Below are 26,937 nucleotides of genomic sequence, written 5' to 3' on the forward strand. Positions count from 1 at the left end.
ACAACAGAACAGGCCAGTAACAAATCAGTCTGCATGTTCATGCCACCTCAAGTCCCTTTTTGTGGGGTGAAGACAACCCTCACGTTCAGTGTGTGTCTGAGTCACTTTCTGCAGAGTGGCTGTAGGCCCCACGCAAGCCCCTGCAGGTGAGGAGGATTCATGGGGCTGTCCGAACGACACCAAGCCAGGGCCTCACCACGAGACACCAGGTTTTGGACATGTATCGAGTTTGATTTCAGATAGCACAGCAGGTTAGGCAAAGAACTTTGAAACCAGCTGGTAACATTAAAAATCTTGCCACAAATGGCCAAGAGCAAATATTAGCCATCGGAGAGCAGGATTCAGCAGACTGCTGCCACGAGGGCAAGGTGTCAAGGAGCACTTCTGAGAGGGCAGCAAAGAGTATCACACACCATACACAGCAGCACTTTTCTCTCAGTACAGATTTTATTACAATTTAATTACCAGCTTCATCCCGTTACAAAAAAAAATGCCATTAATTTGTATAGAATTAAAGAAAACATATGTGAGGATAAATGATTACAAAGACTGACCCTGTGAAGTGCAGCAAACTGTTTTCATTACTTTGTGTAACAGCAATGCTGATTACACAGTTAAGGCAAGTCATTTTTCTGGGCTAATGTTTGTGTATGCACAACAGCAGTGAAAAGCATCCACAACGGCAGTCGTTGACCAAATGTTTTAATGTTTTTAATTTATTACAGTATGAGAAAAAAAAAATCACAAATGAAAGAAGGAAGAAAGGTAACTTTGCCTCAGCAGCTTCCAACACTGCAGGCAACAGCTATCAAGTAGCCCTGCATGCCCTGGAGTGAATCATCACTTCATTATAGCTCTCACTTGCAGGCACACCATCCTCCACTGAAGTACTTTAAATAGCAGGCTGTCTTTAAATGGAGCTGTGCAAATTCACAGTATGATCTGTCACTTCGCTTCCCAGCCCTTCAGAAGCAGACGGCCCAACCAGCCTGCCTCAGCCATTCAGGGGGCTGGGGCCAGCAGCCTGCTCGCTGCTCAGGGGCTGCAACACCACCTAGCTCTCCTGCTGGAACCTAGGGACCCCAGGCACTACGGACAGGACAATCAGAGTTCAGCTTTACTTAAAATCAGAAAGCCCCTTCACGTGAAAAAGCAGGGAAGAATGATGACTTTTGGCTAGGTATCAGCCTTGCAGGAGGCAGGGCCGCACAGCACAGCACATGCTGGTGCTGCTTGATATCCTGCACACTCCCACACTTCGGTGGCCACTCTTCACCTTGACCATCTTTTCCCTGAGCACTGTGTTCAGCCCTCCAGATGAGGACCGCTGACCTCATAGCTGCTTGGCGCCTTAGCCCTTGATGCTGCTAATGCAAACATTTTTCTGCTTCAACCAGAGTAGCACAAGGTGAGACAAGGTAAGTGGAAAATATGGCTGCTTTTTATTAGCTCCTCTATGTCTAGTGTATGTTTATCATGGCATTGACAAGAACGGCCTCCATCCTCTGCACGCTCAGCCACCTACTGAATTGCACACAGCCAGGCCAAGTTCCCTGCACAGGCAGCTAGGCGTGCTCCTCAGCATCAGTGCATCTTCAGCCATAAATGCCAAGCTGTTCTCGACAGGGAAGCTGAAAATTTGCAGCTGGCAGGCTCGTCCAGAACCCTACCGAATTTATTTTGAAGTAAATAACACTGCCTGCCTAGAAGGACCTGACTCCCAAGCAGGTATATACGTGCTTCCTCTAGGACCCAAATACAGAATTATCACTTCATTTGTCTGCGTTTGCTGCACAGACACACTTGTGGAGAAGCGTATTAAACCTTGGCATTTGTTCCTGAAAGAAAAACTTTCAGAGAAAAAGAATGTCTCCCAACAGGCTCGCCTGCAATGCTCTGTTCTACCCCAGAGAAGTACAAAACACCCACTGAAGTTCTGCCCAACTTCTTTAAGCCTTTTTAATGACTATGATGGTGCAGGGAAAGGGAAGGAAAGGAGCCTAGTCATTGCTTTCTCTGGAGACTGCATATTGCACAAGCCTCTGCACACGACAGCTTTATAGCTACCCTCACTTTTTAAATTAAAAACTAGCACTGATAAAGGAACAGATTATTTTCCATTCTTTGCTGTCAGGTCCTGTCACCAACAACAATGGGATGAATCTGAGCTTGTTTTTCCTCCCTCCTCCCAGCCCTAGCCCTGGGGATAGCTTGTCCTGGAATTCTTTTCCTGAGAGGCATCTTTATCTCAAGCAACCTCAGAAAGAAATACAGCCAGAGCCTTCAGTAAGCCTTCCTACTCCCTATGGTTTCAGAGGCTCAAGAAAGCCCCTTGGTGTAATGATCTGGGAGGACCATGTGCTGCTGCACAGCTGCTGTACTCCTGGGGTAGTTTGGACTTGGGAGGGCTCCTGGCATTGCTGGGCACCCTCGAACCAGCAAGCACAGCAGGGTCTCACCTTCAGGTTAAGCAAGGCACCGACAGCTTCTGCAGGTGTCAGTAACAGATCACAACAATTTGCAACCTGTTATTCTAAGGGTAACATGGTAAATGACCTAAGCAGAAGGAATCTGCCTAGCAGCAATGAGACCTCTGGTTTTGCTTTAAAATGAGGTGTGACTGTTGCCATTATTTCGAACAATGTTTTTCATGCAAAATGGAATACGCTTCTTCTAATGAGGTTTCGAAGTTGGCTTCAAGGCAAGGATTTAAAGCCTCCTTGGAGGTCAGAAGTATTTTTTCTAGTCCCTTAAAAAGGGGTTGATATAGGATTTAATCAGGAGTGGGGAGAGTAACAAATCATTCCAAATGCTATAAATCAGAGACGGTTTGCTAGAGAAAATCCACCTGTTGTCACTTTTAACAGAAGGCAAGGCACAGTGGAAACAACAGACCTTAATAAAGCCCTTCCCAAGATGGAAGGCAGCACAGCAACAGCTCGTGGTGTAACACGGGCAGCAGAGCCTCGCGGTGTGCCCAAAGCAGAGCTGTCCTGCAACGCTATAGGAAACACTCAGCTCTGTCACTGTTCTCTTCCTAATAAGATTCCCCATGGAGATTAGATTGAGTAGACACAAGAGATGGTGGGATGGCAGCAGGGGAAAAGAAGTCGAAATAAACTGCTCTGCTGGGTGTTATTTTGTTTGCCTGGTATTTGTATCATTTCAGATTTTACGCTGCACCAATCAGGCCATTAAGTGTTTATAACATCCCGTGGCCCGCTGCTGATCTTGGGGTATGTCTGTCTACACAAACCACTGCTCTGCTGAGAGCCGCACGGTTACCCCAGGGGAGCTGTTACTGACATGCCAGCTCTGCAAAGGAGTGGCTGCAGCTGTGTAAAAATATCCAGGCCAGCTCCAGAGCAGCTGCTTCAGGTGCCGGCAGCAGCAGAAACCCCGCAGCCAGGAGCTCAGCTTGGTTTACCTGTCCCCAGAGGGTCAGAAGGAATGCTTAGCCAGGTAGCTGGTGCTGACTTGCAGTATGCTTGCAGCAGTACCACAACCAGGCTGCAGCCCATTTCATTTCACCTGGGTGTTTTCAGGTGAGCTACAGTCACAGCAGTGATGACCATCAGGATGCACTGTCAAGATTTTGCCTACTGCAGACTGTGGCTACTCTTACTTGAGGTTGGCTCGTGCCTCAGTCACTGCAAAGTACTAGGTTAAAACATTCCCTCACAACAGTAAAAACTGGGGGGCTTTGAGCCCTTTTTCATCACTCAGACATTTCCTGAAAATACTCCATGGGTCTTTTATTTAGAAATTTGGCCCTGTACCCACTTCCTCCTCTGGAATACACCCCTGCTACAACATCTGGTGAGTATTGTGCTGGAAAGAAATACAGTTACTACAAGATAATTTGCCCTGGAGAATATGATGGCATTTTTATAGCATAAAGTTTAAAGCTGGAAGACAATCTTTGGTCTGGATGTTTTGAGACATCCACTTCAAATGACTTCATTTATCCAAAAGCTCAGTCACTTGAATAAGTTGCAGCAACATCACAAGTTACCATGCACTGAAGGATCCCATGTGAAATTCTATCGGCTTTCAATTTGATTTGGAAGTTGCATTCCAGTGAAAGAGGAGCCCCAAAGTATCTTTCTCACCAAATACAGGGAAACAGGCACCCCAGGTTCCTCATGTACTTGAACAGGCCATGGAAGAACTACCCACTGATAATGTCACTTCTCACAACCATTTGTACTGAGCTAGGCAGGAGCTTGGTTAGGTTTCCAAAGCTAAGAAAACCCAGATGCTTCATTTGCAGCCCTGACTCCCTGAACCTCCTTCAAGAATTTTTGTTTTACTCTGTTTGTATGCTGAAAATGGGTTCTACAGGTTTTTCAGGTTTCATCTTCTAGACGAAAAACACATAAAACAACATTATGAACAATCGCAGGCTCTTCAAGTACATATACACATTTCTGGCCATTAAAAAAGTCACAATACTAAGTCCCTGCAAAATACTATGGATTACTCCAGTTTCTTGGATGTACAGTCCCCAAAACACTTCACTGGTACAGACAAAGCTAACTCTGAAAAATCTTAGTAGTTTCAAGTGCTTCAGATCAGACATTCCAGTCCCCAGGACCCTCCACGGGCTGGGCACTAGCCTGCAGGAGTTCCAGTGCATTCAAACTATGATGAACAGCTCAACATGAGCACGAACAAGGCAGGTGTGGTGAGGCACAAACGGGATTAGAAAACATGGCAAGGATTAGGCATACACAAAGGTAACTGGCACTGAAAAGCTCTGTAGGTACCAGTGCCCACCTGAGCTCAGGTAGTAAGGATAAAGGATCTAGACAAAACAGACAATCCAGAGATGGAAATCCATTTCTTAGTAAGGCTTTGAGTGTGTGGTGTGTTTTTAAGTGCTTTTCTTAAATTAATTATCATAAAAGACAGTGTAGCATTCTTTAAACAGTTATGTTCCTTCATTCCAGTACAAAAAACATATATGCAAAATATGGCTTAAGACCCATGATCAGTTAGGATATAATTTTATAGCTTGTATTAAAAATACTTTTATCCAAATGATAAATATTTTAAAATAAGCATTTACAAAAATAAATGGTCCATTCCCATAAGGAAGGACATATATAGCTGAAATTCTGAATACATCTTCAGGCAACACAATTATTGATGAAGCTAGTTAATAAAATCTTTGGTATGAGAGTATAGTACATTAATATTCATGCACCGTTGTCTTCCCTTGGCAGATACACTGTACAGATGTCTGAGTGAAGAGGCAGCTTTTCCTTAATTTCTTGATATGTCTTCCAAATACAACATACAAATATTTCTAACATGTCTTCCTATGATAATAGGAGAAAAGCCCAAGATTCTCCTGGCTCTTCCTATGACTTTTGTATCTAAAACAGAAATGAAGATGGGAGGAAAGAGAGAACATGAACACAGTTAAATTTCATTCTAGCTAGTGCGCAGCATCTAGGAAAAATAAAAATCAATACAAAAATTACTCTAGAGGAAAGCCTGTTTCCTTCAATATTGTATGCATCAACAGCCAAGACAGGATAATGATGAATGTGAGGACTGCTGTAGTCCCAGGCACACAAATAGGAGGTTACTGAGCTAGGTAAGGAGGCAGTTTTGCACCTGAGCATGGCCTTGGATATAAGGGTGGTGTGAGTGTGGAATGTCACATGCAGGTCTGGTGGTCCTGTTACACAGGGGACATTGAGACACGGCACAGATACAAAAGAGTAACAAGAACTGGATAAAAGAGCCTTGGAAAAAAGACTTGGAGAGCTTTAGCAGCTTATTTTACAGAGTCGCTCAAGTCATCGAGGCACCAGCACCTCCACAGGGAGACCACATGAAGTGTCAATTGGTACAGAAACAAGGGATTAAGGGCTCTAATCTGAAAGGAATAATAAATTTTCAGCTGGAGCTGAAAACAACTTTGTAAGATACACACTTCTGATACTCTGGACAATTAACTGGGATCAAGGGACGTGATGGATCCTGTTTGTTTTGGTTTTTTTGACTGGTCCATGAATGATTTTCTGAAAATGCATCTGTAAAATGCTGGTGACTGAACCCAATGAAGGAAGGTGATGGCAGCTAAGGAAGCACAAGAGTTAACCTCAAAGGTCTAATGTTTCCCTGTTAATCTTAAACTCGGACTCTGTGGAAAGTCCAGCTGAGGGACTGATCTGGGAGCGAAGTGTAACAGCCCAGACATCACCCGAAACATCCAAGAGCCTGTGCTACAGATCAGGGACAGCAGCCCACAGCTCCAGAAAAAAAAAAAAAAAAAGAAAATGACAATGCCCAAATATGACTGCTGTGACCAGGGTGTAAGGACCAGAAGGCACTAATCCAAAATGAAGTTTGGGCTCTGATCCCCACCTACCCTGTAGAGATGGCACTTCCCGCAGCACGTGAAGGCCAAGAGGAAGCAATCCTGCTGAGCCAGCTGCCCGCTCCTGCTGGTGCTGACTCGCTGGTTCCCTGCAGCTGACCCACTGGGACATGCCAGTGCCCTTCCTGCTAAGGGTCGCCACCCTCACAGCAGCGCTGGGAGAGCAGAGGCAGGGCTGGGAAGCCGAGCAGGTACCTGCCCTGCACTGCCAGCTGCTATGGAGCAGACAGCAGGGAGAGCAAAACCCAGAGCCAGCAGCAGAGGTGATGCTGTAGCTGTTTGGGCTCAGCAATCAAGCAGAGACCCACAGCCCTGGAACCGGTTGTGCTTCAACAGCTCCAGAAGGTGTGGGAGCCAGGAGGTTTGGGGCTGCTTTCCTGCCTCTGCCTCATGGCTGCTGGGAATCATGACCCATTGCTATAGCAACAGGAGCTCACATGGCTGCTGCCTTTAAAAAGGGCCCCTACTTGCGGCATCTTCTGTAGGCAACCTATCCATTATTTATACCTCGGCATGTCTGAAGTGCAATTTGTATCCTAACCTCATTAATGAATGATGACACCTTGACCCGCTCTATTAAGTAATCCATGTTAGATCAAGAAGCACACCGCTCTCCCCAGTCACGTGCTAAAGTAAGGCAAAAGAGAGAAAAAACACCGAGGTACATTACCTGAGTGAGAGCAATACCAAAACAATGCAAATCCTGCAGCCACACTAAAACAAGCGAGGAAAAATACTGGACCTAGAGAAAACAAAAAAGGGAACCCATTAGGGCAGAGCAGAGCAGTGGAAGTTTATCTCAGTTCCTAAATCATCAATTGCTTTTAATATGCATAACTAAGTGTATTCAAATGAAGCTAGCACATTCACAATTATGTATGTGCTGTACCTAACATACTACGAAGTACATCTACTACACCATAATTAATTTTTACTAGTTGCTTTGACACCATTCACCGTTTGCCTCTGTTCACATAACTGTATTCTACTAAACTAAAGCGAGAGCTTCCTTAGGTGTTTTCTTAGTATGAAACTTAGCAAAAACACCTTTAAACGCTACAACAAAATGCTAACCAGATTACTGGGACCTCACCCACATAACGTAGTGTTTTACTCCATTGGGTCAATGTACTGCCCATGGGGTAAGAGTACTGAGAAAATACAGCACATGAGATTGCAGTCCCTTACAAGCAGGGCTTTGTTTTATCCCGTTTTTTGCCTTGTGCCTATCTCCTTTTTCCCTAAACAAACTGCTACTCTCCCTGAATCCTGCTGTGGAGGCAGCACGCTCAAGTTCCACTGGGTTCAATCATGCAAAGTCATCTTTTTGTAAGAAGTGTGCAGAATCAGGCCCTGTAAAAATAACTAATGCTAAAGAAGGAAAACAGAACCAATGCCAGAAGCCCGTTCAGTGCCAGCCATCAGTTCAGTTTCCTTGATTGCAACTAGTACACAGGACTTACTTTATTCCTGTAGCTGTATGTCTCATTTATTTTAATAGCATCTATGCACACATTCATATAAAATGTAGCAGGAAGGGACTGCATGTAATTATATATACAGCTATTCACAAATTACGCTTTCATAACAAAAGCAAATATTCTTGTTCCTGTTTACAATTCTGAAGTACAGAGCCACATGCATACCTCAAACCTCTCACTGGAAACACTGCTTTAATGCGTCTGCCTGGAATTACATGCAGCTTAATGCTGATGTTCAATAAAACCTTTCTAATTCATACTTATCCATATACAAAAGCCTCACAAAGATTTGTATCAGCTTCTTTATCATCTAATATTCTATTTATATTTATGACTTCCCTATGAATTAAACTGCTCCTATCAATTTAAGGAAAAACGTACGCTAGACTAACAAATCAGTGGGAGCCAATCACATGGATGTGGACATTAAAGAAACAGCAGTGGAGCAATGACTTGGTTGCTCTTTCAGATGTAACCTCCCTAAGAGGGTCACTAGCAGCTGAACAAACTCCAGTCTGATGGTGGCTCTTTCATCAGCGTGAGGAAGAAGAGAAATTATTTCACTTTCTTATTTCTGAGAACCTTGTCTGATCTTCCTATTATGCTGCAATCAGCAATAGCAGTGTGAACAAAATCCTGAACAGCAAATTGGTTAAATATTCAAAGAAGTGACATACAAATATGTGTCGAACTAAACTGTGTTTCTGCCCTTTGTTTCAGTCTTCTCTTAGGAGGGAAACTGCCAAAAAAGCACATTTCATATAAGGTGCTTTTAATATCCCATAATTGAATGCAAATTTCTATATAAAACATCAACTAAAACTTAAATAATATGAGTTCATTATGAATTTAAAAAAATTCATCTTTCTTTCAGTTTCTTCAGCTCTTCAATTTCTTTCCAAAATATCTTTCTGTGAATAAAAAATATATGCCTCTCTGTAATCTGGGCATCAAAAAAAGCAAGAGGAAAAAAACACGTTTCCCTAAGGAAAATATAGTTAAGTTCATCCTTGCTTATTTTCCTGTCTTTCTTTTTAAATGATTTGCACTTAAATTGAAAGCTTTAAAAAAATCAAAAAATTTGAAAGCTATACAGAAAAATTGATGGCCTTGTGCAAAGCCACAGCAGCAGCAGCTGAATAGCCCTTCCTATTCAAGCCCTGAACAAATCATAGGAAATGAAGAGTTTAGCTAAAACAAAGCAAGTAAAATACCATTGTGAATATTGATTAAACTCTATGGTCTCTTGAATTTCCTGGCACTGTTTTCCTCAACAGCAGCTCAGTATGCTTTCCTCCATTAATTCCATTTAAACGGTGACAGTAAAGATATCATAAAACAACCAATTTGTTACATGAAATGCAAGTTACGTGATAAAATAAATTGCATCATAATCTGAAAAGCCATTCCATAAAGTGACACTGTATGCGTTTATTTACCCCTGTCATTTAGCATACATTTCTCCATGTCAGTGTCTATCTCTGTGGAATCTGTGGTTTCTAGAAATAAAAGCAATACATCACAAGTTAGTACTCAGCTCAAGCAAACACACAAACATAATCAGCACATGCTAAATTCTGCAAAATACCACATTTCAGAAAAATATCATTTTTTGACAGGAAGTATTAGCCCCTCCCAAAATAAATCATTGCTATAGTTAAACCTGGATATAATTTGATCAGAAGACAGAGTTACACCATCATTTGAATGCACTTAAATAGCTATAAATGGTTGCAGCAACACCTCTGCTCTGGTTAGGCTCTAGCCACATAAGTAACATTACACGTAGCCGCGCTGGCATTCAGACGTGAGGGACAACTACTGACAACCACTGGCACATGAGTACTTTACGACACTCAAATTGTTTCCCAAGTGAGAAAAGCAGGAGCTAATCCTTCCGTAATGCCAGAATCTTTCATTGTGCTAAATACAAAATATTTGTGAGCCAACAACGTATGTGCTAATCTGAAAACAACCCTCTGATTTAATGTAGCACTATCCTTTCTGGTCTGTTCTTGAGTAAATCTCCATGCTTGAATATATCTGGCAGATGAAGCACTCAGAACGAACTGCTTGGCACAGATTATTTATCCAAATTCTGCTTTCAGCTAAATACTTGTACAGCTTCTTTTTGAAAGCTGTAGGTGCTTTGAGCTAACATCTGCACAAATAATTTTTGCCTCTAGGTAGCATTTTTTTTTTTTCAAAATCAAGTTGAAAAGGAGGTTGACCTTAAGACAAGATTGTCAAGAGTTAGCAGCTATAAAATTATTTTTCCGAAATACAAGCAAGTTGTGCTGTTGCTATTTTTTCCCTTGATTTAGAGTCATCCCATGCAGGTTTACTCCAAGTTAGCACTCTGCACACGTAAGATACAGGGATAACCGCAGAACAGCTTTTGGAAGGGCTTGACGAATAATAGTCATTTAGGCTCTCCTAAAAACATGGTCTGAAAGCATAACAGGATGGGTGAGAGGACACTAAGAAAGCAGTTGTGTAGTAAAATACCTAAGCAGCATCTTTGTTTTACTAGAACAGGCCCAGACTGATTCTTTGCCCATTTCTTGCATATTCATGCACAGAGACGAGGTGAAGCAGAGCCTCCACCTCTGCTTTGGGCAGAGATTTGCAGCTGATTTTTTTTTTCTTTCATAAACTTCTTGGTAGACAAGAGTGGTTTTTTTTTGTTGTTGTTGTTTGTTTGTTTTTAAAAAGGCACATAGTCAGAGTTTCAAATTTGATGGTCAATAGGACAGAATTTGAGACAGGTCTAAGCTGATGTTCTCCTGCACAACGATTTGGTGCTACATGAGGTGTCCTGGAAAGCTGCCCTGTACACCTGCCCTCGGCCAGACAGTGAACGCTCATCTCCCACGTTACAAACATCCCTCTCGGGGGGGTGACAGCACAGCACTCAAGCAGAACAGAAACATCTGAACCACTTTGCTGCAGAGCTTGAGTCACACTGGGGGAGAAAGGATTGCTGCAGAGCCTCCATGGTGCACTCTGCATCGATGGCAATCTTACGTAGCCTGCCTGTTGTGAGGGACATCCTCTCTAGATACTCTAGTAAAGAAATCCCCGCACTCCACGGGAGAGCACAGCCAACTCTGCACTTCTGCCACGCTATCATTTGGTTGAACTGAGCTGGTCCTTTATCTTTCTAATCCGTGTCAGCTTTGAGAGAAATAAAACCATTTTCTGAGTCACATGGAAATCCTGTTTGGCTTCAATAGCTTTGTCCATGTTGTGTGCCTTCTCCACCCTCTAGTGGGAATTAGGAGACATTGCTAAACATTTCACTTGCAATATTATACTCGAGGCAAAGAAAAGAAATCTTGTTCTAGCACAAATACTGAAGTTGTTTTTGTAATGAAAGAGAAGTCTTTGAAAGGTTCTCTTTGTAGAATATGTTTTTGACTACTCCTATGAGTAACATAAACGTTGCACATGTTGGAGGTCTGAAGGATAATGCCTGTAATATTCAAAATGATTCAAGTTCACAGAAATGAGAAATTGTAGCTTATACTGAAAAAGTAGCTTTTTCTGAAGAATTAAATCATATGTGGTTTTAGCTCAATATACTGCACAGATGTTTTTCAGCCTTTCAATCCAGAATACAGACATTTGTTTTAGTTACAGAACTCGTAAGAAGCAGCAAACACATTAATGCAAACACTCTCATCACCTTACTTCCTCCTTGGGTCAGTACAAGGAAACTGCACAATCTCACCATGTAGTACTGATTTAACTCAGTTATTTAAATTGTTCTCATCGCTCTGAGGATGGTGACATAAGATTGTACCAAGACACAGGGTATTAATGACTTACAACTGTTACTGGGAGTCCCTCTACATAATGCAATTGCAGATAAACAGCTTGGGAGAACCAAGCAGCTATTTTTGCTTTGACGCAGCCCTAGCACATGTACTTGTTATGCGCTGTCTGAACATGAGAAGGCCCTCACCTTGCATGGCTCCTTGAGAAAAGCTCTCTGAATTAACCAAGGGGCAGGGATGAGCATGTTCATGTTCTAGCTAACAGTCAAAAAAAAGTTGCTCAGAGGCCCTGTGAAAGCTTCCTCTCTGCTAGTCTGTCCAGGTGTGACAACAGCACAACGCAGTGTGAGGGGCCATCTGTTCAACATCTGCACACCTACCCACGTGAGTTTTATGGGTACTGATGAACCTGTGCACAGCTGTGCAGTTTCTAGTACCCAGCTGAATTCAGACCATCTATAGGGCATGTAGTCAGGCCTCGGCAAACGTGTACAGATAAGGTAAGAGCCATGTTCAGAAATAGCTTGTAGAAGATAAGAGTTATTGAACGTTAACAGAGTTTAAATTCTTAAAACATCAATACACGCTTGAAATTATATTCTTAGTGACTACACTAAGACTTCCTAAGTTGCTCTTAATTACTAAAGGCTGTCTGCTGCCTTCTAGTCAGCCTGGCAGGAAAACCTGTCGCCCTTCACCTCTACCTCAGATAAAAGTGATAGATCGAAGACTATTTGATTCAAGAGCCTGTTCTCTGAAAGGGCATGGCAGCTGCAAGGTGAATAGCAGATCAAAAGCACTGCCTTAGATCTGCTGCAAGGCTGAATCAATAGGGATTCATGTTCGGCTGAGATTCTGAGGCAGGGATGGGCCCGTTCAAGGGAGTTTGGGTATAGGATTTGGAGAGCTGGGGGAGCTTTGCAGCCTTCCTGTGCAGGCAGTGAAGTGGCGCAGTCTACCAGCTGTTATGTTTGTGCTGCGCAGACACAAACCTTTTCCTTCAAAAAAGGAAGGCTGAACAAAACTAGACAATGAGGTACCTTAAAAGGTGATTACAATTTTGCCTGCTTTTTTTTTCTGCCAGTTGCATGCCATACTCCAGAAATAAGAGAAAGAGTAGATTTACTTGTTGGTCTTTTGTTTCTTTAGACTTAGGAACTTTTGATGAAACAGTTTGAATCTAAATAGCGTTTGACCCACGTTACTAAAACTTCCTCTGGCACATAACTGTGGAGATTTTATAACTGGAATCAACTGACTGGTGAAGCATTAGTACTGTTAGATATTAGTACTGTTAGATATTTCTTAAGGAATTCTTAAACTGCAGTCCCTTTGCACCTTCACTAACCCATATGCAGGAACTTTCCCTCAAGCTGCTCAAGTCATTTCGGCATGCTGGAGGCCTAAACATATTTCCCATCCATTTTGAATATTGTTCTTTTCTCCAGTTCACTAGGCAGGGAAAAAAAAGAAAAATCAACATACAGCGATTCAGGCTTGATACTTTTCCTTAAAGAACTTAGCTTCTTTGCAGTGTAGTGTCAAATCAGAAGTTTGGGCTTCAGTCCTTCTGGACTATGTCCATGTATACATATAGATATTTTTGGTGGGCAGTTTTATGGACATCAATCAGGCATGCCAGATGCACAAAATGAGCCCTAAGTGACTAATATTGTAGTTCAGCATCGCAAAGGTACATGGATGAAACATGATTTAGCAGTGTTCGCTTCATCTTAAAGTAGACACAACTGGGTGATTTACAGATTGAGGGAAAGGCAAGTTTCTTAGCCACTGGGTTTTTAAGCTTAACAAATTGAAGGTTTTTTTATTCTAATACTCTGACTTGTTGTGAAGAAGAGTAAACACTGATGAAATAAAAAATCCATGAAGAGCCAATGTTACAAAGAGAGAAATTGTCCCTCATATGAGCTATATTGCTGTCTTACATGTAGCACTTAAAACGTTTCAAGCATGAGTGCTCGTATTTCTAGGTTATCAAATATTTTTTGACATCCCAAACCCACCAACAAGAAGAGCTATGCAATCAAAATCCCTTACTGCTTTTTTAAAATTCCAGTCAGATGAAATCCTTACGTTAAATATATATATATATACACACGTAAATAATCTGAACAGATCATCTGAAATGAGATTTCATAATACATGGATAAGGAAATCCACAATTCATTCAACATACAAATCAACTTACTCAAGATTTTCCTGCTTGGCAGGTCATTATACAGCTGTTCAGCATTGATCTGTAGAGCTCTGTAAAATTCTTGACAGTGCCTGTCTCCTTTCTTTTGAAGGTGCTTTATCAGATATGAGAGCCTGGTATGGAGTGATGCCTTTGGATTCCTGAACTGTAAGAGAAAAGCACTCATCAGAAGAGAGACCACAACAGCTGGAGAACAATCTTATATCACTTCACGATATGCCAAGAAATAAAGATATTAAGCTCATGTTACATTTGATAAAACAATGGGCCAGAAAATTAGGGGAACCTAAAAAGGACATGCTTGGGACTCTTTAAGACCCTGAGCTCCATCTGGACAGCACTGCTTGTTGGAGAGCATATTGCCTCTGCTTTCCTTCTTTTTTTTTTTTCCTGTCTCAATAAAGTGACAGCTACTTCACATTTGATGTTTCCTCTGTATTCAAACTAACGTGGTACTTGCCACTCCACAATTTGATTCTGACAGCAAATAGGAAATACCAACAAATGCCATGTTTTCAGGTTTTCCCTTAGATACCTAGCAGTGATCACCCAAAAAGGTATTTTATACTACTTATATTAGTCCCAATACTGGTGTGTTCATCATCCCAAGATTACACATCTCATTGCTTCCAGAACTGCTGCATACCCAGTGCAGCATTTATGAATTCTCATTACTCAGGCACGATGGCAAGCAGCTGCAGAAGAAAGCTCTTTTTTTCTGTACTCTAAAACGTGATGAATATTACAAGACCTTACAAAGAAAAATGAAAATGTGTACCTTACACACATCAAACTGATCTCAGCTTATTTGGAAAGTGTCCAAAGTCATTCTCAGCAAAGCATTAGATTTCATACCAGTACAGTAGATAATATTTGCAGTACATTTAGTTAGGATCAATTCATTCTCTAGGGGGATGGGAATACAATGCATCTGATATAACACTCCTTATTCTGGCAAAATTTCCACAAGGTCAAATAGATACATCAGGAATGGTAAGCTTCCTAAACACTCAGAGATGACAGAAACTTGCCTGGACCTACATGAAAGTAGCTCGTTACTATTTGCTAAGTGTAGAAATCAATCAAAAAAAAAACCCATAAATTCCTTTTTCATTTATTTTGAAGACCTTGAGGAAATTAGACCATCTTTAATTGTGCACATGATACTGATTGTTGTAACTTGATGGCTGGATTGGCTCAGCTGATGACGTAGCGCTGTTCTCCACCACCAAATCACTATTTATCCCCATAAAGTTTGACTGAGAAAGAATTAGATCTATGCTTTCTTATTGCAGAACTACTCATGTGCCAAAACTCTGAGCCTTCTTCAGACAATGCAATCAGTAGAGGGCAAGTACAAGCTGTTACAATGAGGATCTGGGCAGCTTTTAACTGCCTTTCAGCCTACACAGGTTTAAAAGATCTTTCTCCCTAAAAACAGCTACCCACTTTTAATAGCCCAAGGAGGCCTTCCTCCATGTACAGCTACACCTCCTGAAGATGTTACTAACTCCATCCATTTCTCAGCCCCAACAATTATAGAAGACAGCAATGAGGTGAAGAAGCAACTCAGCTCACATGTACCTGACCTAGTCTTTGAGCTGCTACCAACAGAAAACAGAGGGTATTATATTGAGAAAAATAGGGATAGAATTTTCTTAACACAGAAGTTTTCTTGGCACTTCACTGTTTGAAGATACATTTGTTAATCCCCGAAGTGCTGAAATACTACAGAAAGAACTGCTAATATAAGTGCAAATTAAGATGAGAAAGAACGCCTAGGCAGATATTGAAGAATGTGGGCTTTTTAGTGTGAAAGGCTCACTAGACAGCACTCAGAAAAACAATGCAACATTCAGAGATATAATAAAATTCATTAAGTTACCTTTTCTGCTTCTGTATCGGTGAGAATTTGGGGGTAGACTCTATTAAGCTGAAGGATAATTTTATCAACCACTTGCTCATTCAGTCGGCTATTGCTTGTAAGAAAATACATGTCATGTTGTAGCCGCTGACAATACGACTGATCTAAGAATAAAATAACACAAAGAACAAGACACTGTAAGTAATATCACAGTAAGCAAAATCACAGTAAGCAAACTATTTTTAAGTCCTGTACATTTCACTTTCCTAACAGTGGTTAAATGCATAAAATAGAATTATTACCATCACATAAGTTTTGAAAGCCAAACTATCTATCAGGGATATGTAACACAGCCACATGCTTTCAAAGACCTGTCCATTAAAATTACACAAGCCTGACCCCCTGGCTAGTCACTGGTACTGCCCTCTCTTTCCAAAAGGAAAAGGCTCTAAATTATTTGGATGTCAAGCACTATCCGATATCTAATCATATTGAGAGCATCCATCCGGTCCTAATATTGTTAAATCACTGAACATTTTCTGCCATTTATAAATACAAAGTCAGATTACAGAGCTTAAAAATAACATCTTAAACTAACTTTTCTGTAAATGTGTTTCATAGATGTTCTCTATTACATAGCACAGTAAAAGGACTTAAATTTGGCTTCAAAGGACGTACGCAGCTGATAACAATACACAGAGCAGTGCTGGTCTTTGCCTGCTGCTTAGGACCCGATGATGACAGCGGCTGGCGGTACAGGACGGGGTGCAGGGAAGCTCGCCCAGACAGTCACAACAGGGCTGAGACAACTTGGCACCAATGTCACCCAACCTGCCAAGGGTTTAGTGCTGCCTTTTGTCTAACAGGAGAAGCCAGCCATGTGCCCAGCATAAACTGCCCAGACTGAAACAAAACTGGAACATTGGGAGCAAATCTCTGTTAAAGGGCCATGAATTTTTTTAAAGAAGGAATCCTTGCATTCCACCTCACCCAGGAGAGGGGAGAAAGAGAATTCAAAAAGCAGTAACTTTATTATTTATTTTTTTTTACTGTGACACTGTGTGTGTACACTCGAATACTCATTCCAATAAAACACCTTTTTATATTAATACAGACCTCTGCAAATACACAAATCCACACTTGCTGTTGTTTTAGGCACCATTTCCAATTTGACAGCAATGGCTTTTGCAGGAGTTTCACTCTTAGAGCATAACTTTCCCTATAGCTATTAGTGTGTATTGCCCATACTAAAATACAGACACAAGTTCAGGCAGGTTCCACAGGTTACTGCACCCTTATCAGATTTAGAAACAGAACATCTGTGACAATGTTTGAAGTGTTAAGATGTCTGACCTGCACAAGTGTGCTCTACCAAGTCCACTGGTCGATGTAAACTGCTAAAGTTGAGTGCATGACACCCGAGCAGCACAGGAAGAAAAAAAAAGGAAAGAAAAGGAAAAAAAGCACAGTACCTTCCCCCTGCTTAAAGCACATGCACAGGTTTTATGGTATTTTGGCTACCAGAAAACACACCATCATCACTTCTCTGTGCCCTGTGATTTAGAGAAGACAAACAGAAGAATTAAGGAGAAAGCCAGAAAACGAATGCATGATGCACTGTGCCTATGCACAGCCCTTGCTCTTTCATAGTTGTCTTTTTTTCTTTTTTTTTTATTTTTTAATTACACTGTCCTTTTCCTGTTTTTGTATAATACTAACAGCATTTGCAGGAAAGAGCTCAGGAAAACCTCCCAGTGTGATCACTGTGCAGTAACAACTTCTCTGCTGCCAGTGCCACTCCTGCTCAAACAAAAACACAGCTATTGATACTGCACAGAGCGGCATTCCACAGGCAAAACAGAACTGGAGTCACATTCTTACTTTTTATTACAAACACATTATTTTCATATGTTTCTAATTCCTAGCCTTCCCACTTCTCTCTTCCAAGGCAGACTTACAGTGTGCTGTTAGAAACACGGTGCACTGACATATTTGCTGAGCAAATCTGTTTTGTTGCGCTAACAAAAGGACTGAAATTAAACTTCTCCTCTTCAAATCCACTCATCTGGATGTGCAACAGGCTCAGGGAGGACTGGGACATAACACGAACAGGGCCTCAGGCACCAGGGTACCATCAAGTTGTCTGTCTGTGCCAATAGGTTTTGGGGAATGAGGTGCCATGTCACCCGCTTCCTCCCTGCCACCCAGTGAGGACAGATTCCTCCTCCTTCCTCTGCCTTAGCTACATGATCTGAAGTGTCTCTGAGCATCACAAACAACTCTGTACATTCTGCTTGCTTACAAAAACACATTTTGAACCTGGGGTTACAAGCTAGTAGAGCAATTAAACTTCAAATAACACCTTGACATTCAATAACAAATGACAACAAGTGCTAAAAGACAGGCAAAGATCTAACAAACAGGATATATACTAGTTAGTAAAATAAAAACAGCATTGAAGTATCATCTCTTCTGGTTCCCACATGCCCCGTTACTGCCTCGTCAGCACAGATTCCCATGCAGGCAGCACAAGGAAGTCTATCAGAAGCAATTACACCTGTGAAGTTAATTGTGACCAGCTGATGATCACATTTAAGCTGAGATCATTTTCTGAGCACTCAGGTGCACTCCATGTCCTCACAGTGCTTTTCATTTACACACGCTCACTGAACCATCATCAGTCTTATCAAAGGCTCTTTGCTGCCATCTGCAACCTGCACACTTGCGCACCGCAGATTACATTACATAGTGTAAACCTCACTGAGATTTCAGGAGTGGCTCCATTTTCCTCCTGTTTAAGACAAAATGCTTGAGGAGAGAGCAAGACAACGCTCTTAGCAGACATTGCTATCTGTGCTTGCCAAGGACAAACCCTGGCTCAGGTGCCTGCAGGATGTTTTTCCAGTCCCATGGGCCGCTCCATTTCCAAGAGTTACCTCTGAAGCGGCCTGCTTCCTGCCCCACAAAGATGCTTCACCCACCTGTACCATCACCTCCAAACCACCTCACTTCAGGATGTAGGACTGGGTGCAAGGTTTAAAATGTTCTGGAGAGAGGTTATTGAGCTCAACACCAGTTCAACACCAAGAAGTAACCTCCAGCATCTCCCTTGCTTCTTCTGAAGCCCCTCAGCTCTCCTGGGACGCCGAGAAGTCTCTGCTCAGCCCACAGGAGCAATGGCAGTGTTCAAGCTCCTGGTAGACCAGGAAAGAGAATGCCCACGGAGGCCACCCACCAGTGCAGAACTGTGCTCCAGCTGCTAAATTAAATAAATAACAATAATAAATTCCACACCATCAAAACCCCACCGATGTTAGTGGCTGGGACGTGGCACCCTGCCCTGAGGTGATAAGGCTATCTGGAAAGCACACACATGCATTCCAAACCTCACATGCTGCTCTGTGGCCCAATGTGCCCAGGCCTGTCCCAGCCACCTCCTGTCCCCACCAGTGCCACCAGCAGACACCAGTGGCAGCGTGTCCCCAGGCCACTGGGCCCTGCCCGGGGCAGCCAGCTGGGCCCTGCTGTAGCACAGCGGCCCAGTGACCCGCCATGTTCTGCCCCAACATGGCAGTGCTCTACAGCAGTCTCACCAATGCTTGTCAGTACTGAACGCACCCTTCACTTACATTTTTAAATAAAAGAAGCCCAAAGCAGCTAGCTTCACACCTGCAGTGAAACTACCTACACATTTTCAGGTTCTATGAATCCAGGAGCTGGTGGTCTGGGACATTTCACATCCCCACCCTTTATCTCACTGCCTCAAAGAGGCAACAGCTATTGGAAAGAAAATCTTAAATCTCTATGCCAAGGTGACTGTTTTTAAGCAGAAGCCACCGCAGCATTGCAAGGACCAAGCATTGCAAGGACCATCTCATTATTGGCTGGTGCTTGCCCAGAAGCCTGAAGCAGCAAAACCACGGAACTTGACCACAGCTACAGTGCCATGGCATGGCCAGACATTTTAACACCCCCCAAATGGTGTTGCTAGCTGCTGGCACTGACAACACAAACGTGTCGCTATCAGGTCGCTGTCAAAAACTGCTTTGTAATTTTTATTCTGCTTAATTATTCTTTCCTTAGAAGACCCCACATTGTTTTGTACATAAGGAACAACAAATGGGACAGAGCAAACTGGATTTTTGCTTCCACCCCCCTTGTGTACTCTCTTTCATAACCTACTTTTGCTGCCCTTTCAGATAAAAAACACGTGGCCCCGTGGCCATGCCATCCTTACATCGCATTTTGGATTGCCACCTACGTTTAACACTGTAAAACAAACAAACAAACAAAACCCCGCGGCTGAATTTCAAATTTGTATGCCTGTGGTCAGCCATTCCTCACAGCAATGTGCCACTTAACTGTGCTCTGTGCTCTAATCCATGCAGGGGCCCAGGGAGCCTGAACACTGCCAGCTGCCTGAAGCCAGGCAGGTAGGCATTTCCAATGAACACCTCCACCAATATTTACATAAGGACTCACGATACTGTCTCTTACACCACTATATCTTTATTATGGTACTGTGTTCTGTTTGGTTTGCCATTAAAAGCCTCCTTCAATTTACCAAGCAAACAGACAAGATAAAGCAGAAAAATTTAAATGCAACAGACACAAAACCCCAATACATCTCTCCTGTTCTTCATAACAACACACATAATTTGTGAACATCAGTTCTAGAAACTTAATGGTATCTGCTAGGTAATGTAAACACGAGTTGCAACTTCCTGTAAAACTTGCTCAAACATTTTCATAAACCTCACAAAGGCAATCTGACAATTAAAACCTCAAGGTGTGGGTCCAACTAATAGCATGTATCTATGCAAACTCCCTGTTAAAGCATCTCAGCAAAGAGCTGAAAAATCAATGAAATGTTAGTTTTTACTCTAATTTAGTTGTTGGCTTTCCCCTTTCAAGGGCCTAAGAAAGGCATGCTGAGGATTTCACGGGGAATCTGGCTGCAGAGAAGTGGACCCAGATTATAAATCAGACTGATTACCATATGTACCCGTGATGAGGAGGGACTAGTCTGCTCCTCTGGTCTGGAAGCGGTGATATTGAGCTGGAAGACAGCTTGCCTCTCTCCCAAGCTTCACTTACACAAGGCCACCACTGCTACCACAAGGTAAAGTGCCTATGACAGCAACTTCAACAACTTATCTTTATATCTTTTAAAAATAGAAGATAAAGAAGTGTTAAAATGCTCTTTATACTTGAACGTGGCATTATTTTACGTGTTCCTTCAACCTTCATATGAAAAATAAGTAATTGGGCTCTTAAGTAACCAGGAGAGCTCGTCCTGCAGGTGCAGAGACACAGTCTCACTGAGCAGAAGGCTGGGACCAGGTGTAAGTGACAGATTTCTTTCAGTCATCGCGCACTGCACAGCCGGCCTGCTGTAGCATGAAATCTGGTATGGAAGTGACTCTGCCCTGAGGAATTCTTTTGCCCACATACATTACAGCCCCGCTGCTTTTGGTGGAGAAACACATATGCTTAATTTCACACACACGCCTGATCCCATTTGCTGACTCTAACCCTCAGCACAACTCACGCATCCCTCCGTAAAACCTGCAGAACGCATGCCAGCACTGCAAGGCAAGCTCCCTGCTCCAAGTGCCGGAGCAAAACCTTGACATGGAGCTGGGAACAGGCGGCCTCGGTGTGGCCCCGCGGCGTGCAGCGAGCACCTCCCGCGGCCCCCGGCTTGTGCAGCGCGGCCGCGCACGGCCCGCCCCTGCCCAGCAGCCGCACACGTCCCGGTGACTCACGAGCTGGTTTTGGCTCGCGGAATTAAATTAAACCCGGGGGCGGCTCGGCCTCGGGATCTCAAGTTTTTAGGACCCGACAGCGCCGGGGACCGATCGCGCAGCGGCAGGTAAACAAACGCGCAGCCCAGAAGCAGGTCGGCACGGAGAGGTACAGGGCAAAAACGGGGCAAAAACAGGGCGCCCAGTACGACCCAGTACAGCCCAGCACAGCCCAGCATGACCCAGCACAGCCCGGCGCGGGGCTGCGCTGCGAGCGGCGGCGCCCCCCACCCCGTGCTCCGCCCGGCCGAAGCCCCAGCCCCTTCCCCAGCCCCTTCCCTTCCCTCCCGTTCCTCACCGGCCATAGCGGCCCGGCCCGGCCCTTCCTGCTGCTGCCGAGCTCGGCGGGGCCGCCCCGGGGCTGGGCAGCACCGCCCGCCCCGGCCCGCCCCCGGGCGGCCCTGACAGCCCCGTGTGTGTGTGACAGCCGTGTGACAACCGCGTACCAGCCGTGTGACAGTCGTGTGCAAGGGCAGCCCGCGTTCCTGCGGTGCGGCCGCGAGGGGTGAGCCCAGCCCGCGGGTCCTTAGCCCCGTCCCAGGAGACCCTCGGCTCCCCTCGGCGGCAGAGCAGTGCGCAGCGAAGCGTCCTATCAGTAAGGGCGTGTTTGCTTCCGAGGAAGGAAGTGCAAGGAACTCTGTGTACTTTAAAAGCTCCCGTCAGCATAAAATTTCATAAACCTTTAATTACCCAGCAAGGTGTGGAGACAAAATGATATTCCCAGATATAAACACTGTGGAGAAGCAAGGCTGAACCTTGTGTTTGCGAATTAGAATCATAGAACATCCCGAGTTGGAAGCGACCCATAAGGATCATCAAGTCCAACTCCTAGCACCGCACAGGTCTGCCCAAAAGTTTAGACCATGTGACTAAGTGCACAGTCCAAACGCTTTTTAAATTCAGACAGGCTCGGTGCAGTGACTACGTCCCTGGGGAGCCTGTTCCAGTGTGCAACCAACCTCTCGGTGAAGAACCTCTTCCTGATGTCCAGCCTAAACATCCCCTGCCTCAGTTTAACACTATTCCCGAGGGTCCTATCACTGGTGTTTACAGAGAACAGGTCACCTGCCTCTCCTCTCCCCCTCCCGAGGAAGTTGTAGACAGCAATGAGGTCCCCCCTCAGCCTCCTCTTCTCCAGGCTGAACAGGCCCAGTGCCCTCAGCCGCTCTTCATGTGTCTTCCCCTCTAGGCCCTTCACCATCTTCATTGCCCTCCTCTGGACACTCTCCAACAGTTTCATCTCCTTTTTGTACTGTGGTGCCCAGAACTGCACGCAGTACTCGAGGTGAGGCCGCACCAGCACAGAGTAGAGCGGGACAATCACCTCCCTTGACCTACTAGCGATGCCGTGCTTGATGCACCCCAGGATACTGTTGGCCCTCCTGGCTGCCAGGGCACACTGCTGGCTCATATTCAACTTGCTGTCAACCACAACCCCCAGTTCCCTCTCTGCGGGGCTGCTCTCCAGCGTCTCATCGCCCAGTCTGTATGTATAGCCAGGGTTGCCCCGTCCCAGGTGCAGGACCTGGCACTTGCTTTTGTTAAATTTCATGGGGTTGGTGATCGCCCAGCTCTCCAATCTGTCCAGATCTCTCTGCAAGGCCTTTCCACCCTCATCTGAGTCCACAACTCCTCCAAGTTTGGTGTCGTTGGCAAATTTGCTCAGAACACCTTCTAGTCCTACATCCAAATCATTTATAAAGACATTGAAGAGGACTGGCCCTAAAATGGAGCCTTGAGGGACCCCACTAGTGACCGTCCGCCAGACTCATGTGGCCCCATTTACCACAACCCTTTGAGCCCTGCCCGTCAGCCAATTGCTCACCCATCGTATGATGTTTTTGTTAAGTTGTAGGCTGGACATTTTGTCCAGTAGAATCCTATGGGAAACTGTGTCAAAAGTCTTGCTGAAGTCCAAAAAGATCACATCAGCTGGTTTCCCTTGATCGACTAGACAGGTGATCTTGTCATAAAAGGAAATCAAATTTGTTAGGCAGGACCTACCCCTCATGAACCCATGTTGGCTGGGACCAATGACAATTGTGATGAAGGAATATGTTTTTACTGTTGTTTTTTTTTGTTTTGTTTTGTTTGTTTGTTTCTTAACTGTGATACCTGGTATTTTTCTAACAGAAAAGTTTGTTTTCTCCTATGGTAAAGATAGGGCATGATTTATAATTATGACTCACATTGAAAACACGGCACCCAGTTAACACACTGCTGCCCTGCACAGCCCTGGGCATCTTCAGGCACTGGCTTTAGAAGACACTTTTCACTAAGACAACTTGGTTCTGTTACACAGCAAGTTCCCGAGCAGCACAACACACCCTTGCACTGGAAACAGAACCTTTGCATGGGTGGCCACAGAGACAAGAACAGCTGAAGGGTTAGCCCATAAGAAGTTGTGTGTCTGTGACATTTAAACCCTAATGGGTGAGGAAGTTACAGCAGTTGGACAGATGATAAAACATACAGCCCTTGCTTTAGGTGATGCAGTGTCTTGGGAACAGACACCTGAACATTTAGATGGGACCCAGGAAGAATCCAGATCTTTCCTGCATTGCTCTTCCACAGCCTGCTGGTCCCTTGCTTCTTCCAGAAGTGCCTGGCTGCATGCTCTATGGAAAGTCTGGGTTTATATACATATATATAGGTTTACATGACTCCCAGACTGACTGGAAGCTGTATTTGGTGCATGTGTCAGCAGCAGATTTTAACTTGCTGTGTGAAGTCTAAAAATGAGGCCAGTGTAGTGCATGGGCCTGTGGGTCCCAGCTGCGACCCCGGCAGGGTCAGGAGAGCTGCGCTCACTCGGTGCTGGCTGCAAACAGGGGTCGGCCTGTAACAGCGCTGGGTCCGACCCGTTGGAGACCTCTGTGGGTTCAGATCACAGCTCCTTCAGTGAGATTTTGGCCCAGCTCCACCACCGAGCTTGCAGTGCTGAAGCCTGATGCCCGGCCTGCTCAGGCCCACAGCGCAGGCAGGGGCTGCGAAAGGAACCGGGGAGGACTTTCCTCACAGCCGGCTGCACGTCCCTGCAGGAGACGGCTCAGCTAAGCCTAGGCCTGGCCAGGGAGGGGGAGAGGTGGAGTAAAACAGAGCCTTTGCTGGAAGTTTGCGAGTGCTGCCACTTGGCGGTGTGCGGGAGGAAGGGCCATACCCGGCACCAGCCCTGAGAAGCTGCGTGGGGATGGATACCGGGCTGTCCTAGCAGGGTCAGGCAGTCCTAAAAGTCTTCCTCCAGACCTCTGAGCTATGCAATATTCTCGCCTTCGTTCTCAGCGCCTGGCCTTCCCTGCCAGGTTGGCATTTCCACCCTGGTGGAGCACGCCGGGGGCGAGGCTCCCACCCGGCATCACATCCAACACCTGCACCCTCTGAGCCTCGTCTCTGTGGGGCTAACACAGGACATGCCCCTGGCCAGCAACCCTGAGCTTTTGCAAGCCAGCCTGTTACAACCACCTTAATTAGCAAATGAGATACCCAAGACCCCACATTTACTCCTGAAAATGTCTCGGTCTATATCTCCATACTTCAAATTGAAGCAGCTTCCCTATCTTCAAAAAATGTAATAATATAGGAGAAAAAAAAATAATAAAAAAATAATAAAAAAAACACCTCCTTGGAATAGCTTTAGTATTACAAAATAATGTGACATGGTTATGGTGCCTGCCCTTGGGAAGACTATAAGCATCCTGAGTTTATTCAGTTCAACCTCAGAAATCCAGATTTTCTGAACAGCATGAAAACAGGTTTTTAACTTATTATTATTGCACACAGAGACCTTGATCATGCCCATATCAAAGTCATTTGTGGCAACCTGATGTAGTAATAGAAACAGGCACCTTGTGGAAAGGAAATTGTCATTTTTATAGCTCCTCTCATCATATTTTTAAGCGAATTTCATCTGTATATTAAAATATTACAGCAATAGACATTGCTGAGCACTGAGAAGCAGTGGCATATGGCGCGCTGAAAGTTTGCTTTTATGACTGTGTTATACAGCTGTGAGTTCACTGCAGTTTGTGCTCTTCTCAAAAATGTCCCTGGAGTCACTACCAGCGTCTTAACCACAGACCTGAAAACCTGGTAGCCTTACTGTGACACAGACTGAAACCTCTGACACAAATGGTATTTAGCAGGCAGTGTTTCTGAGCGCTGTGGAATGGAAGTGCAAAGCAACCGCTCAGGAGTGCCGCAGCGTACACTGACACATTGCCTGGAGATATTTTTGTCCTGCAGGCTCAGATAATGATGCAAGCATCAAGGGTTAAATAAAGCTTCTCCTCATGCCCGTGGCACGTCTGCCTGCTGTAACCTTACCGCCACGAAGGTTGCTTCGGGAAGGCAGGTACAGGAGGCAGGCGGCGGGGCGCTGGGGGGGGACACGGCCGCGTCCCACACACACATCACCCGTGCTGGGGCCTGGCCTTGGCAGGATCCGGCCACCAAGTCCCCTCCCACAGCCAGGCCCGTGACATTCAAAGAGCACAGCCAGAAATGGAGCACAGCTTTCAGGACCAGCAGCCGGGACAAGCTGGGCATAAAGGGCTAAATGAAACCCTTGTGCCCTGTGAGGCAAATTGTGCTTTATTTTCAAAACGGTCACAGACAGAGCAGCCCTGGGCCAGGTCCTCGCTCCCTGCTGCCAGCCAAGCTGGACCGCGGGGCTGGTCTGGCTTCTCAGCCTCTGGGATTTCTCTCAGGCTTCCCCCCCCCCCCCAGCCTAGCAGCCAGATGAAGCGACCTGACTGAGTTTCATTTCCCAGCTTGTACAAGGGCAGCAGATGCATTTCCTGGGTAGCTGATCTCTAACGCGATCGCTGCTTCCCCCTGCGAAACCGCCTGATTTCTTTATTTATCAAGTTACTTCATTTACTAAGCCTTTCCCTTGCCATGGCGGCGTCAGCATGCCGCGTTTCCTCATTCTATCCGTTAACTGTTAAATCACAACATGAGTCTCCACTTTCCCCCAGCTGAACGGGACCAGAGCCCTGCAGGGATGAACAAAACACGGGTTTCAACCTAGTCTCACCCTGCGTTCAAGGAGGAGATGCGCTGGGACTGCCCGAGCCCCCCTCACTTACACGTTCTGTAGAGCATGGTCCGGGCGGCGGTGGGGCCGCTCCCCCCGCTTGTGGTGGTGGTTTTCTTTTTTTCTTTTTTTTTTCTTTTTCCTTCTGGCTCCAGACGCCAGGGCGGAAGCTCCACCACAGAGCTTCGCTCCCTGGCGGCCCAGCCTCGGGGGGGGGGCCCGGGGCAGGTTTCGCTTCTGGTGGCTGTGACAGCAGGGAGCCACCCACTGTGTCCTTGGGAATGTTGGCGGCATTGGCAGGACGCAAAGGTTGCACAGACAGCGCAAAAACGGAGCACCCCTTGCTCCTGGCACACCGC

General features: G+C 44.9%; 1 protein-coding gene across 17 annotated transcripts; it reads right to left on the minus strand.

Moving 5' to 3' along the window:
- Positions 1–425: 425 nt before the first annotated feature.
- CARD19 (caspase recruitment domain family member 19) lies at positions 426–26,937 on the minus strand. Of its 17 annotated transcripts, none has more exons than XM_072044398.1 (7): positions 26,631–26,937; positions 17,209–17,289; positions 15,758–15,900; positions 13,864–14,017; positions 9,333–9,374; positions 7,065–7,136; positions 426–5,381 (listed from the first exon to the last, which is right to left on the minus strand). In XM_072044398.1, the coding sequence occupies exons 2-7, from the start codon at positions 17,228–17,230 to the stop codon at positions 5,269–5,271; spliced, it is 546 nt and encodes a 181-aa protein (XP_071900499.1). In that variant the 5' UTR covers positions 17,231–17,289; positions 26,631–26,937; the 3' UTR covers positions 426–5,268. The 17 variants fall into 17 exon arrangements, 15 of the variants coding, with proteins under 15 accessions (XP_071900499.1, XP_071900494.1, XP_071900498.1 ...); XM_072044393.1 differs by having other exon boundaries at positions 9,315–9,374; positions 26,631–26,934; XM_072044397.1 differs by lacking the exon at positions 26,631–26,937 and adding an exon at positions 21,842–21,973.

This window comes from Anas platyrhynchos, chromosome 13 (genome assembly GCF_047663525.1).
Source record: "Anas platyrhynchos isolate ZD024472 breed Pekin duck chromosome 13, IASCAAS_PekinDuck_T2T, whole genome shotgun sequence".
NCBI classification, from domain to species: Eukaryota; Metazoa; Chordata; class Aves; order Anseriformes; family Anatidae; genus Anas; species Anas platyrhynchos.